A 12,434-nucleotide genomic window follows, 5' to 3' on the forward strand; every position below is an offset into this window, starting at 1 on the left:
AATATGAAAGTTACAACAGTTGTATCCTTGGGCCACCTCTTCTTATGGCCTCCAGATTGGTAAAGCCACACCCAGGTCTAGAAGAACAATCAAACCCTGATCCAATAACTGACAGATCCCACCAGGTAAAAATCAGAAAATATATACAAAAATTTAAGAATACATTGATTTTTGATTATTTTTCAGAGTTTAGTTAAACTATTCCAGAGTACTGCTGCCTTGGCATCCACTTTGTGTGGCCAAGGAGACTGAGGGTTCCTAAAAGTGACACTAACCTTTCATATAAGCACAAGCATGTGCCCTAGAGTCAAAAGCAAATGGAAGTACCGGAAGTGACTTCCCGTACAGCCCTTGTGAGCAACAGTCTCCCCTGCCTCCAGAGCCTCCCCTTTGTGTGCCATTACATAAGACCCTTATGAAGTTTACCAGGACCCTGCTCTTAAGAGTTGAATTGACCAATCTGGCCCTATCCTAAGAACCCCAAAGCATTCTACCCAGTAAAGCCATGCGCTCCAGATCTTTTGGCTCCATCTGAATTGTGCCTTGACCTCCCCATGTGGCCGCTTCATCTTGCTGAGTGCCTCCCCCAGGACCTGTGAGTGATAGTCATCTATTTCAACTTCTCCCATGGTCCCTTGCTGAACTGTGATTTACCATGCCTTACTCTGTGCTCCCCTTTGGTGTTATTTTGACAAACACCATATTTTGGTGTTATTTTAACAATTATATAGAACATTCACCACCAACTAACAACATATATTCTTCAGCTAATAGAATACTGATCCAAATTGAGCATATTCTGATCCATAAAGCAAATCTCAATGAATTTGAAAGAATTGATATTATATGGAATAATTTCTCTGGCTGCAGTGGTGTTAAGATTGAAATAAAGGAGAAAAATGGTTGTTGAGTCAGTAATCCACCTTTAAATAACACATGGGCTGGAGAAGTAATCTCAGTTCTGATTAGGGTATATTATCAAAGGAAATGATTAAAACTTATGTGACAAGTATGTATGGTGATTCTGGGGTTCAGCTTCAAGGAAAGCAATGGTTCGGACAGGCACATGCTGAAGATGGACGCTAGGATGACTGATGATCATAGTCTCTCTCTCAAGAATGCGAGGAAGTTATCACAAAAAAGCATAGTCAAAGGAAAGAAGAAATAAATTGATAGAAAGGGTCAATAAATCCAACAGCTGTCCATTCACAGGCCTCATGAAATCCCTGAACCCCAGTAAGAGAGTTCTAGAAGTGAGGCAGTGACAACCCACGTTAGTAATGTAAAGGGGCCTTGTTATAAATCCTGCAGTTCTCAAAAGGTTACACTGGCCACTCTAGTCATCCTGCTGCCAGGAGTAGGGAGGAAGAACCAGTGTCAGGGCCCTGAGCTCCTCGGGGGAGGAAACACTCAGACTCAGACATACTTGGAGGTAGGTTTTAGAGCCCTTGTGATGATTGTCCTTAGATGCCCATACCTCCAGCCATATACTGATGTGCAAAAGGGAAGGTGTTCACAAGAGTGTCTGCCAGTTTGGCCACACTCCCATCTCTTCCTGGGGTAGCCCCAGTGTGTACTTATGGCCTGTCCCCACAGCTGTGGCCTTGGCCCCGTACCCTTTCTGGGATCATCATCAATGTGTTTGTGTCTATTTTCTCCATGCCCAAGTGGAAAAATCCTTCCTTTGCATAGTGTCCTCATACATGTGGGCAGCATGTTGTACTTTCCCAGTCTGCTCACTCCCACTGCTTTGTATGAAGTCAGGCAAGTACCATGGTACCTCTCCTATGCGATAAGCCTGACAACAATGACATGGCAAAAGCCATGGGATGTCAAAGTTTCAGAGCTGTGTGGAAATGCATGTGGGCTGGGGCTGAGCCAGGTCTGCCCTTCCCAGCTCCTGACCAATGTCCATGGCTGCCATCCAGCAGAGACCTGCTCTGGTCTAGTATACCCCCCTTGTCCTGGGCATGCTCTCCACCCATCCCAGGACATTAGAAATCTCTCTCCCCACTGCCAAGTACAGTCAGACCTCATGGCAAGTAGGTCAGTAGGTGCCAGAGGTGATGGAAAGGATGGTACCCCAGCCCCAGTGGTGGCCTTTCCCTGTACCCTCCTGATGCCCCCAGGGGTAATAGGCAGCAGCCATGGTCAGAGGTAGACCTGGCTTTTACCTCAAATCCCCAGGACTCAGGGCCTACCAGTGTTCCTAAGTGTTCCTGTGACTTGCCAGTTGTAGGATACACTGCCATGAGAGGAAGAGAGGTGGCTTCAAGACCCCCAATCAGGGCCTATTTGGGCTGGGCTGGGGCAGGGGGATGTAGCCCTGCAAACAGAGCATCTTTCATGTGTGTCCCTGTGTCCAAGGCTTATGGAACAAAGGGGTGGAGATTGAGAGCTTCTGCTCTGCCTTCTGTTTGTAAAGATGGGAGGGACAAGGCAGGCAGTGAAGGGGAGGAGCTGGACAGAGCACTGGCCAATGGCCAGGGACTCCTTGGGGTAGAGCTGTGTGGGATGCAGAGCTGCAGAGGGTGGGCCCACACCAGCTGTTACCCTGCCATCTGTGTGCTGCTGGCCTCCAGGGCTGACACCAGACAGCATGCTCCTGAAGGCACCTTTGCTTCTGGGGCTCATTACACTGGTGTCTCATGTCTGTAGTTCTGACTTTGTGGACATTAGTAAGAGAAATAATCACTTTGCCCTGTGTGTGGAGTTTGCAGTGTTCCATTTCAACCAAGTCTATCCAGATGAGTATGCATACAAGTTGCTGTGGGTACGGCGAAGCCAGCGCAAGGTAAGTGGTGTATCCTCCCTCCCTGTGGCTCCATATTCACCTAGAGACCACACTTAGGAGGGGCGAGTCCTGGATCCACAGGGAAGAGCATTCCTAAATGCCCAGATCTGTTTTTGTCTGTTGTATCATCATTTTAATTTGGCAAATATTGGTAAAAAAACACAAGTTCTCATTAGAAGTGTTCCAGATTTCCAATTTGTTTTCCTCATGAGTGAGGCCCCTGAATAACAAAGGGGAGAAGGAAAGAGGTGAGCAGAAAGCAAGTACTGAAGACAGAGATCCAGCTGCGGAGTGAAAGAGGGAAGAACAGGGGCTGATGAGGCAGCTGAGAGAAGCTAGAGTGGGACAAACAAACAAGAAACACTAAGAAAAGCGGTAGATGGGAAACAAAATCCTGAGAAGGAAAGGCATGACAGCAGTTGAGCTGTGAGGCTCCTGTATGAAGCACTGTGGGTCCAAGCCTGGGTGGGAGATGGCAGAGACGACAGGCAGGGATGTGTTCTCATGTGACTGTTATGCTGGTGAGGACAGGCCAACGGCCCCCAAGTTCATAAGTGAAATGGTGGAAAGTTGGGGCAAGAGCTGCACGTGTGGGGGCCCAGGGCTGAGGGGAGGTGAGAGGTATGGGGAGTGGTCAGGGAAGGCATCTAAATGACGGGTACTCCTGGAAGGACCCAGTCACATGGAGGGTGAGGATAAGGAGGGCAGGCAGCTGTGGAGAGGACCCTAGAGGAACAAGCAACAAGTGTCCCTGGGGATGGCCTGAAATTCCAGGGACTGGATTTGCTATGAAAGAGGTGCAGAGAGGCAGGAGTGCAGTGTGAAGTGGGACTAGGGGCACCTTCAGGGCCCCAGGTGAAGACTTGGGATGTTATCCTTGGAGTTCTGGAGACCTATGGAAGGGGCTCTCTCAGAGTCTCCACAGCCACTGGGATGCAGTGGTCACTGGGGAATGGAAGAAGTGCTGGCTTCTGTATCTGTTGGAGGTTGATGTGGAGTGCACACTGGTATGAGGGTGTGAAAGAGGCTCAAAGACGGACCCTGGGTGTTTTCCCAGAACACATGGGTGTGCAGTGATTCTATCAACTGAAAAGACACAGCAGGTTTGGAGGAGACACAAATAGATCTGGGAATTTAGGATTCCTGAAACAGCCCAGGCAGAAGAAGGTCTTGTGTTACAGAGCCTTAAAAGTGAGAAAGAGGTTGGGTCTGATAGAAATGTGTCATTAGTCTCTGTTGGGAAAACCTTTCCCACTGCTGTTTATTCTTACCATTTTGTGCTTTCTTTGGACAGAATACATACTGCTGTCCAGAACTCATTCTGTCCATGCCCAGATTCTGGTCCCTGCATGAACTGTCCTGAGCCAGGATAGCCTACCATGCCAGCAGGGCTCTGATGGAGAGGGTCTCACTTCTTCACCACATTCCTGAAGACAGCCCATACACACAGCCCACCAGATTCCTTCAGTCTTTCTCATTTCCTTACCCTCCGCCTCTTCCTTAGACAGCATCCGGCCCTGGACACCTGGAGGCTGCAGGAGCTCCTTGGGCATAGAGACCACAGTTGCTGCTTCAGCCCCTGTGCCCTGTCCCAGCTCAGGTTCTGGTGAACATGCAAGTGGGGCTGGTGGTGCATGTGTGTGTGTGTGTGTGTGTGTGTGTGTGTGTGTGTGTTGGTGGTGTGTGTCATGTTGATGGTACATGTCTAGGTATGAGTGGGTATCATGTGTCAGCTGTAAGAACTGAGTCTCAAATGAAGTCAGCTTTCTAGACAATTCCAAATCAGTCCACTGAGAGGCAGAGTCCTCCTTATGGTGAATTCTGACTATATTTCTATGTTTGAGTTCTTCCTCTTTTTTTTTTTTTTTTACTTAAAAATTTTAATGTTTATTTTTGAGAGAGAGAGAGACAGGGAAAGAGAGAGAGAGAGAGAGAGAGAACAAGTGGGAGTGGGAGGCAGAGAGTGAGACAGAGATACAGAATCCCAAGCAGGCTCCAGGCTCTGAACTGTCAGCACAGAGCCCAACACAGGGCTCAAACCCATGAAGTGGGAGATCATGACCTGAGCCGAAGTTGGACACTTAACTGACTGAGCCAACCAGGTGCTCCTGTTTGAGTTCTTCTTATGCTTTTGTGGATTTGTTTCTATTTAACAAAATAAAATAATAACTTTTAATAATTCCTGATAGAAGCCTAACAAACACATGGAACAACACTGCTTTGTAAATATCCACCTTAATGAACGTTAGCAAGGAGAGCCTTTCTGTATAGCCAGTTCCCACATGAAGAGAGGCAGAGCATTCCCAGCCCCCAGGACCCTCTATGTCCCCATCTAGATGCTGTCCCAAAAGGAATTGGCAAGCTCTGATGGATGATCAGTGTACTAACACACCTGTTATCCTACTGTCCAGAGAAGGACTCACTGGTGTGCTCACATTGTGTCTGGCTGATGCTGTGTAGGTGTCCAATGAGAGATGGGTGGTGCTGTCAGTGTTGCTGCAGACCATGCAGGCTCCCTGCTGTGCAGTCTTCCATCCTGTGCATTCATGGTGCTGTGAATGTGACTAAAAGCTACAGGTCATCAGGAAGAGTGCTACAGGGAAGATTCTAGTGCATGTATATATGGACATCTTCTTATAAGAAAAAAGGGAAAATGAAGAGGAAAAGGTGAAATAAAAAATCAATTAAAATTAGAAAAATAAGAGTCATTACACATACATAGGTCCTTATTCATTCACATATGCACATTCACAGTTTTTGCCTGTTTTCCTTATGGTTTTCTGTTTTTCTCATTAATGCAAAGTATTTCACTGCAGTTTCTACAATTTGTTCTTAACAGCAGTTTACTTTGATATATTTAATGGAGTTGGAGTTGGGCCAAACCATTTGCTCAAAACAGGATGAAGACCTGGAAAACTGTCCCTTACAAGAAGGCCCGAGAGAGAAAAAGGTTTGAGAATATGATGAACATTCACATAAAGGAGGGTTGATGGGAGGAGGCTTAGGGAAATTGTCAGGGATGGTCATGGGCCAGAATGAGAGTCTGACTCCTCTCCCCAGGTCCCAGGGCTTCTCATTGAAGGGGGATGTGGTCATTCCAGGCAGACAAGAGCTGCTCCTAGAAGGGTAGCGAGCTGAGCCCTGTACTTACAGCTGGCCTCTATAGTAGCCTTCTTGTGTTATCATCTATGAGCTGATCTTATTCAGGAGACTTGGACCCCAGGCATGAGCCTCAGTCAGGATGATGTTCAGCCAGGATGGGTGCTTATCTCGGTACTCCCATCCCAGACTTGGGGGTAGCATCCTTTCAGGGTAGGTTTGCAGCTGCTGCTGAGTGTTGGCAGCACTAGATGGACCACCTCCTGGGCAGTCTGCTGGCTCCCTAAGAACTCAGGGGGGCGGGGGCGGGTGCTTAAGGCAGCATAATCTGCACTGACAAGACTCTGAAAGGGCAAGTAATGGTCCCACCACATGCCCTCTCAGGAACCCTTGTTTCACATGTGCAGATTCAGCAACCCCTGCCCATCATTCTGGTGGAATCTTAAGCTCCTCAAATCCTACCCCAGGTCACTGTTTGTTTTGGCTTTTCATCTTTTGTAGTTTTTCATGCACCTTGAACTCTTATTCAGTCCTTCATGCTAAATGTTCTCCATGTGTGAAACTGTTCTAATCTCATAATTACTTTTTTTAGGTGGATTGCACCTTTGTTGTGGATATCAGACCATGGCTTTCCCAGTTCTCCCTCCTGAACAGCACCTGTGTGCAGAAATAGGCTGGGAAGGGGCCCCTGGCTCTTCATGCAAAAGATCCTTTTCCTCCAGAGAGCAACAGTCTGTATGTAGTCCCAGGTCTGTTCAGCACCAGGAGAATTAAAAGCATCTCAGAGCACTTTTTGGGTCCCTGTCAGTTTTTCACTTTCCTGAATCATTTTTATTTTATAAATGTTGCTGCTGTGACAAGAAGTACAGAATTGGTCATCCTTATTATTCTTACATTGGCTGCTGGTGCACAGTGTTGAGTCAATCAGACTCCCCAACTCATGGGAGGCTGCCCTCGTGGTTCTTTCAGGGCCCCCACTTGTTGGTTGGTATATTTATTCATTCATTCATCCATTAATATAACCAACCATCCATCCATCCATCCATCCATGTATCCATTTCTTCACTCATTCTCCAATCTCTCCAGACCCTCATCTATTCCACTCAAAAGGAATGCAGACAATTTTGTGAGGGAACATCCACCTGTATCTTCTTTATTTCAGCTCTGGGGGAAGGCTCACAATGGGGTGGTCCTTCTGAAGTGGGGCCATATCTCATCACGGGGATTGGAGGTGGGTGAATGAAGCTGACAAAATGCTTTGCCCTTCTGGGACACCCATCAGGGCATCTGCACATAAGCCTCACTGACACATAATTAGATCTTCTCCAAAGCCTCTGATGATAGCTCAGAACACAATAGCTCCAGTCTCTATGTCTCACCTGCTCCCTGAGGCCTGTAACCCCCTCCCAGTACAGCCTGACCTCCATGGCTGTCAATGCCAATCACTACTCCTGGGACAGCCACTGTGGTGACAGACACCCAACCTGATGAGTAAGTCTGTCTTCTGAGATCCTCATGGGGATGGCCTGGAGGGGCAGAGTAAAGGAGTGTGGGAACACCTGGGGGAATGACTTGGACAGAGAGGCAGTAACAATACTGTTTGGAAGAATACTTCAGAATGGAGGGGCTGAGCATCTTTCTTCCTTCTTCCTGGGTTTCTAAGGACTCTGATTTGAGTGGCTCCTTGTTGAAAGTCTGCCTGTTTCCTGGCCCATCTATTTTTATGAAATGGTCATAGGGATGATGTGACAGAATTTTCCAAGACAATTTTGGACAGTTCCATTGGGTATAGCACAAAAATAGTGGTCTGGTTCAGCTTTGGTTCTTTGATACATCTGTGTATAAAGTTTGTGACTTCTTCCACACCTTGGTAGGGACATACACAAACTTACAAGGGTAAGTCTGTGTAGCCAACAGATAATAGGTCACTACTACCCATCCTTGCTTGAGAGTACTCAGGTTCTGAGGAATTGTGGCTTCACCTGAGGAAGGCCTAGTGTCCTGTTCTTTCTCACTATGTCTGTTGTGTCTTCTGATCCATGAAAACCCCTTAATTTTACAAACCCGTTTAATTTTACAAATATCCTAGAGATCAGGCCATACCCACCTTCTCTACTAAAGAAGAATCTTTGTGAACCAAAATCAGAAATACATACAGTCTCCAGGTGATTGGCACTGTGGCCACAGTTGGAAAATAGTTATCTAAGGAACTGAAATATTTAGAAATGTGTGAAATGTAGCTAGTGTATTTTGTTTGTGACCTATGTCTTTCCTCTGGTTCATGCTTTCATAGAATATAGAATTAAAAACATGGCCCCATTCACTCAACTCATGTTCACAGGTCATGGTTTGTGCAAGAGTCTTTGGCAAGGTGGGTAAATGTGCCTGCCACCATTGCCTTTGATGAGCACACATTAGTAACTTTGGAATGATACAGCATTATCCAAGGTGAGTCAGCACCAGGAGCAGCTTGTCCTGTGTCAATGTGTCTTAGAGAGACCTCTCCAGATCCAGCCCAGTCATTCATTGTCCCAAAATCAGTAGGGAGTAAAAATATACTTGAAAGTTACAATATAATCACCCATATAGAAACATTGACATGCATTTCAGAAATTCTCTATTTCCACAAACCCAGAATGTTTTATGGGATTTACTGGTTTGAAGGAGCAGAGGTCTTTGGAATATATCTGTGAGACCCCTTCTGAAATGGGGGCTTAAACCAAAATCTCAGCACTGAATTCTCTGGGGAAGCTTCAAAGTGACAAGGGAGGAGGTGAAAGAGAAATAGGGGAATGATGTTCCCTGCAAGGTTGATGTCATGAAATTTAAGTGATGAGATGATCTCTGTTAACCCTCACCACCAGCACCCTTCCCCATTTCCCTGCCAGGGCCCTGGCAGCTAGTCTCATGATTCTCTACTGTGCTTTTCCTAAACTGAGCTCACAGATTGAATCTAGTTCTTTTTACCCATGTTAACTCTTTGATTTCCAAATGCAAAGATCCATAGACATTACCAAAGAAACAAAGGCTCAGAAATACATGTAACTAGTCATTTGTTATCTCCTTTTTGTGATGCTTTCCAAATATTATTGTCAAAGCAAAATCATATACCACAGAAACTGCTGCTTTTTATAAGCTTTCCTGTCCTCTCTTAGGAAGCTACATTGTCAGCCCAGAAATAGCATCAGTGAATCAAAACCAACAAATCAATGTCCTGAAGCATCATATTTGTTAGGCTGAGCACCTCACCTCTGTCTCCAACTGCCCTAGACACAGGTGCCATTCCTCAGCATCTGCCCTATGTCTTCCCAGCATGCTCATAAAGCTGGTATGACCTCTCCTTCCTCTCCAGTCTCCTGGTCATACCCACTTTCAGAATTTACTCTTTAGATAATGACATCTATTATCTCTGAAACTGTCTCTCTATATTTTATGTAGACCTGTCCTATGGTTACATCGTATGCATTGCTGTCAGATCAAGGTAAAATATTTTCCAAATCATGCAAAGCCTCAATTAGTTCCACATGTTTAAAACACAGAATGTCCATCACTCAGCCAAAAGCAATCATAAAAAATACAAGACTTGATGGGTAAATCAAGAGCAAAATTCAATAATAGAAACAAAACTGAAAATATACCTAGACAGTGTAGTTATCAGATATGGGGCTTTAATGTGTCCAAGATGAATAGGTTCAGGGGAGAAAGATGGGTAGTACCAGCAAAGAAGTAGAAGCTACCAAAAAAGAATAAAAGGAAAGTTCTAGAACTGAAAAATATAGTAATGGAAATGAATAATGCAATAGGCAGGTTAACCTCAGATTCAGAGCAGCTACATGAGAGTTAGACAGCAGGGAGGCAGACTTGAGCAGATACAAGATGGGAAGCATGAAAAGGCAAGGTGAGATCTCCCTCATAGAGGAAGAAACAGACCATGGGACAGAAGCAATATTGCTGATTCATAGGGGCACACGTACCCAATATTTATAACAGTGCTTTCAACAATAGCCAAATTATGGAAAGACCGTAAGTATCCACCAACTGATGAATGGATAAAGATGTGGTTTATATATACAATGAAATACTACTTGGAAATAAGAAAGATTGAAATCCTGCCATTTGCCGTAAGGTGGATGAAATTGGAAGGTATTATGCTAAGTGAAATGTCAGTTGAAGAAAAATATCATGTTTTCACTCATATGTGGAACTTGAGAAACTTAACAGAAGACATGGGGGAAGGGAAGGGGAAAAATAGTTACAGGGACGGACGGAGGGAAACCATAACAGACTCTTAAATACAGAGAACAAACTGGGGGGCTGATGGGGGGTGGCAAGGGAGAGGGGAAAATGGGTGATGGACATTGAGGAGGGCAGTTGTTGGGATGAGCACTGGGTGTTGTATGTAAGAGATGAATCACGGGAAACTACCCCCAAAACCAAGAGCACACTGTATACACTGTATGTTAGCCAACTTGTATTATACTGAATACATATACAGCCAAACTACATTAAAAAAAGAAAAAAATATAAAGCTTGAGTTCTCTAGAACTGACCAAAGACATCAAGCCATTGATTTAAGCAATGTTATAAACCCAAGCAGGGTATAATAAAAGAAACCCATAACTGAGAATAAAAGACTTCAAAGTCAAATTTAAGGAGAAAAAATCTTAAAATCAGCCAGAGGTAAAAATATCTCTTATTTTCAAACAAACCATTATCAGGCTTTCAGCTGAGCTCAGGAAACAACGAAATGTCAGAAGATGCCATGCACGTGCTAACTGCTGGAGGAAATTAATTATGGACCTAGAATCCCTCAGCCAGCAAAAACCTCTCTCAAAAATGTATACAAAATCAAGTTATTTTAAACAAGCAAAATGGAGTGTAGTTGTTGCCAGTAAAATTGGTCTAAAATAAACACTGGAGGGAATTCTCTGGGAAGAAGGAAAAACAAGTCCAGATGGAAAAATAGTATGGCAGGAAGAAAGGAAGAACACTCAAAAGGAACAATATGTAAATAAATGTAGGTGATATATTGACTGTAAGAAATACTATTGTATTGAATATTGTTAAATACATATAGAATTAGTATACATGAAAATAGCACAAAGGTGGAACAGGAATCAATATAACTAGGATGATGTATATGCACTGGAAACCTTAATTAAAAGTTAGTTGACTGCTGGAAAAGTCCAAGAAGGCAAAACAAAAAGGAAACACTTCTAAACATGAACACAGAGATTTTGGAAAAATGAGAATGGATTAAAGTATACTATGTCAACGCTAACCAAAAAAATGTCAGTATAACAGTACTAAGATTCCATAAGCCCTAAGACAAGAGACAGCACTTGAAATAAAGGTGGCCAGTTTACTGATGGAAATGTTTATCTACTAAGAATATATAACCACTCTAAATATGTAGGCACCTGTCTCAGAATACCCAAAGCACAAACAGAAAGAATAAAAAGGGGAGATAATCAAATCCACCATCATAGCGAGAGGCTACAAAACACACCCCACAGGGGCTGATAAAACTCAGCGGGCATAGTACATCAGCCATGTTCTAAAGTTCCTATAGAGATGTACCAACTTGTCCTTTTTGACTTACACTGAACATCACTTACACACTGATTATGCATACATGCTCTTTTCAAGTGCATATGAAACATTTCCAGAATTGATCAATTGTGTATCACAAAGTAAGTCTCAACAAAATTCACAGGCCTGACACTATGCAGATCATTTAATAACCACGGTGAAATTAAGGTGGAAATCAATATGAAAATGCAAGAGACTTCCAGAGATCAGAAGAAGCTTCCCTTGTTTCTGTGGACCCTTCCCATCCTCTCTGCTGGCTCTCTCCTCAAAGTGACCCAGAGATTAAGGGGGATGGATTTGGAGGATTTGTTGCCTACAGAGAAACTTCTGAGGGGATCCCCTCTGAGGAGACTGGATCCAGGCCAAACTCCTAGAAGTAACTTTTCAGGCTGCAGGTAATTATAAAGGCTCCACCTGGAAGGCTTCATGACAGAAGTCGGCCTCCAGTACCAGCCCTTGTACACATTTGCAGTCTTTGATGAGAACTGCAGGCAAGGGTTCACATGGCCCTCCAACCCACAGGGAAGGTGCTCCACCAAGATACTGCTTTGGGGGACCTCCTAATGGAAAAGGGGCACTTGACACTTTTCTTCACTCAGACTCAGTTCTCAATACTTTCTGACTCCTAGCCCTTCCTCCTCACCCTCTCAAGAACTTGGGAGTCCTCTCTCGCTTGCTTGCTTCCTATTCATTCACTAATTTATTGTCTTTTTCCCCACACCTACTCTAGTCCCCTTCCCCTATTCTTGTATTCTCATGCCTTTTATGTGTACCTTCACATCGGTATTTTTGAAGAGTGGGTAGTATTGTTTTGTGTCCAAAATATTTAATTGGGTTGTACGATACATTTTCTTTTGAATTTGACTTTTTCCTTTTAACATTGTCTTTTATAAGATCCATTTCTTGGGGCACCTGGGTGGCTCAGTCGCTTAAGTGACTGACTCTTGAT

General features: G+C 44.4%; 1 protein-coding gene across 2 annotated transcripts; it reads left to right on the forward strand.

Moving 5' to 3' along the window:
- Positions 1 to 2,507: 2,507 nt before the first annotated feature.
- Positions 2,508 to 6,682, forward strand: LOC123580577 (probable cystatin-15). Of its 2 annotated transcripts, none has more exons than XM_045445501.1 (3): positions 2,508 to 2,794; positions 5,637 to 5,744; positions 6,486 to 6,682. In XM_045445501.1, the coding sequence occupies exons 1-3, from the start codon at positions 2,600 to 2,602 to the stop codon at positions 6,564 to 6,566; spliced, it is 384 nt and encodes a 127-aa protein (XP_045301457.1). In that variant the 5' UTR covers positions 2,508 to 2,599; the 3' UTR covers positions 6,567 to 6,682. The 2 variants fall into 2 exon arrangements, with proteins under 2 accessions (XP_045301457.1, XP_045301456.1); XM_045445500.1 differs by having other exon boundaries at positions 2,511 to 2,794; positions 5,634 to 5,744.
- Positions 6,683 to 12,434: the final 5,752 nt, after the last annotated feature.

Source organism: Leopardus geoffroyi, chromosome A3 (assembly GCF_018350155.1).
Source record: "Leopardus geoffroyi isolate Oge1 chromosome A3, O.geoffroyi_Oge1_pat1.0, whole genome shotgun sequence".
NCBI lineage: Eukaryota > Metazoa > Chordata > Mammalia > Carnivora > Felidae > Leopardus > Leopardus geoffroyi.

Excerpts from the sequence above, each read along its gene's own strand:
- LOC123580577 (XM_045445500.1), top strand. The coding sequence starts at position 2,600 with ATGCTCCTGAAGGCACCTTTGCTTCTGGGGCTCATTACACTGGTGTCT. Across the intron at positions 2,795-5,633 it reads TACGGCGAAGCCAGCGCAAG|CAGTTTACTTTGATATATTT; the intron begins GTAAGTGGTGTA and ends TGTTCTTAACAG. Across the intron at positions 5,745-6,485 it reads AAGGCCCGAGAGAGAAAAAG|GTGGATTGCACCTTTGTTGT; the intron begins GTTTGAGAATAT and ends TACTTTTTTTAG.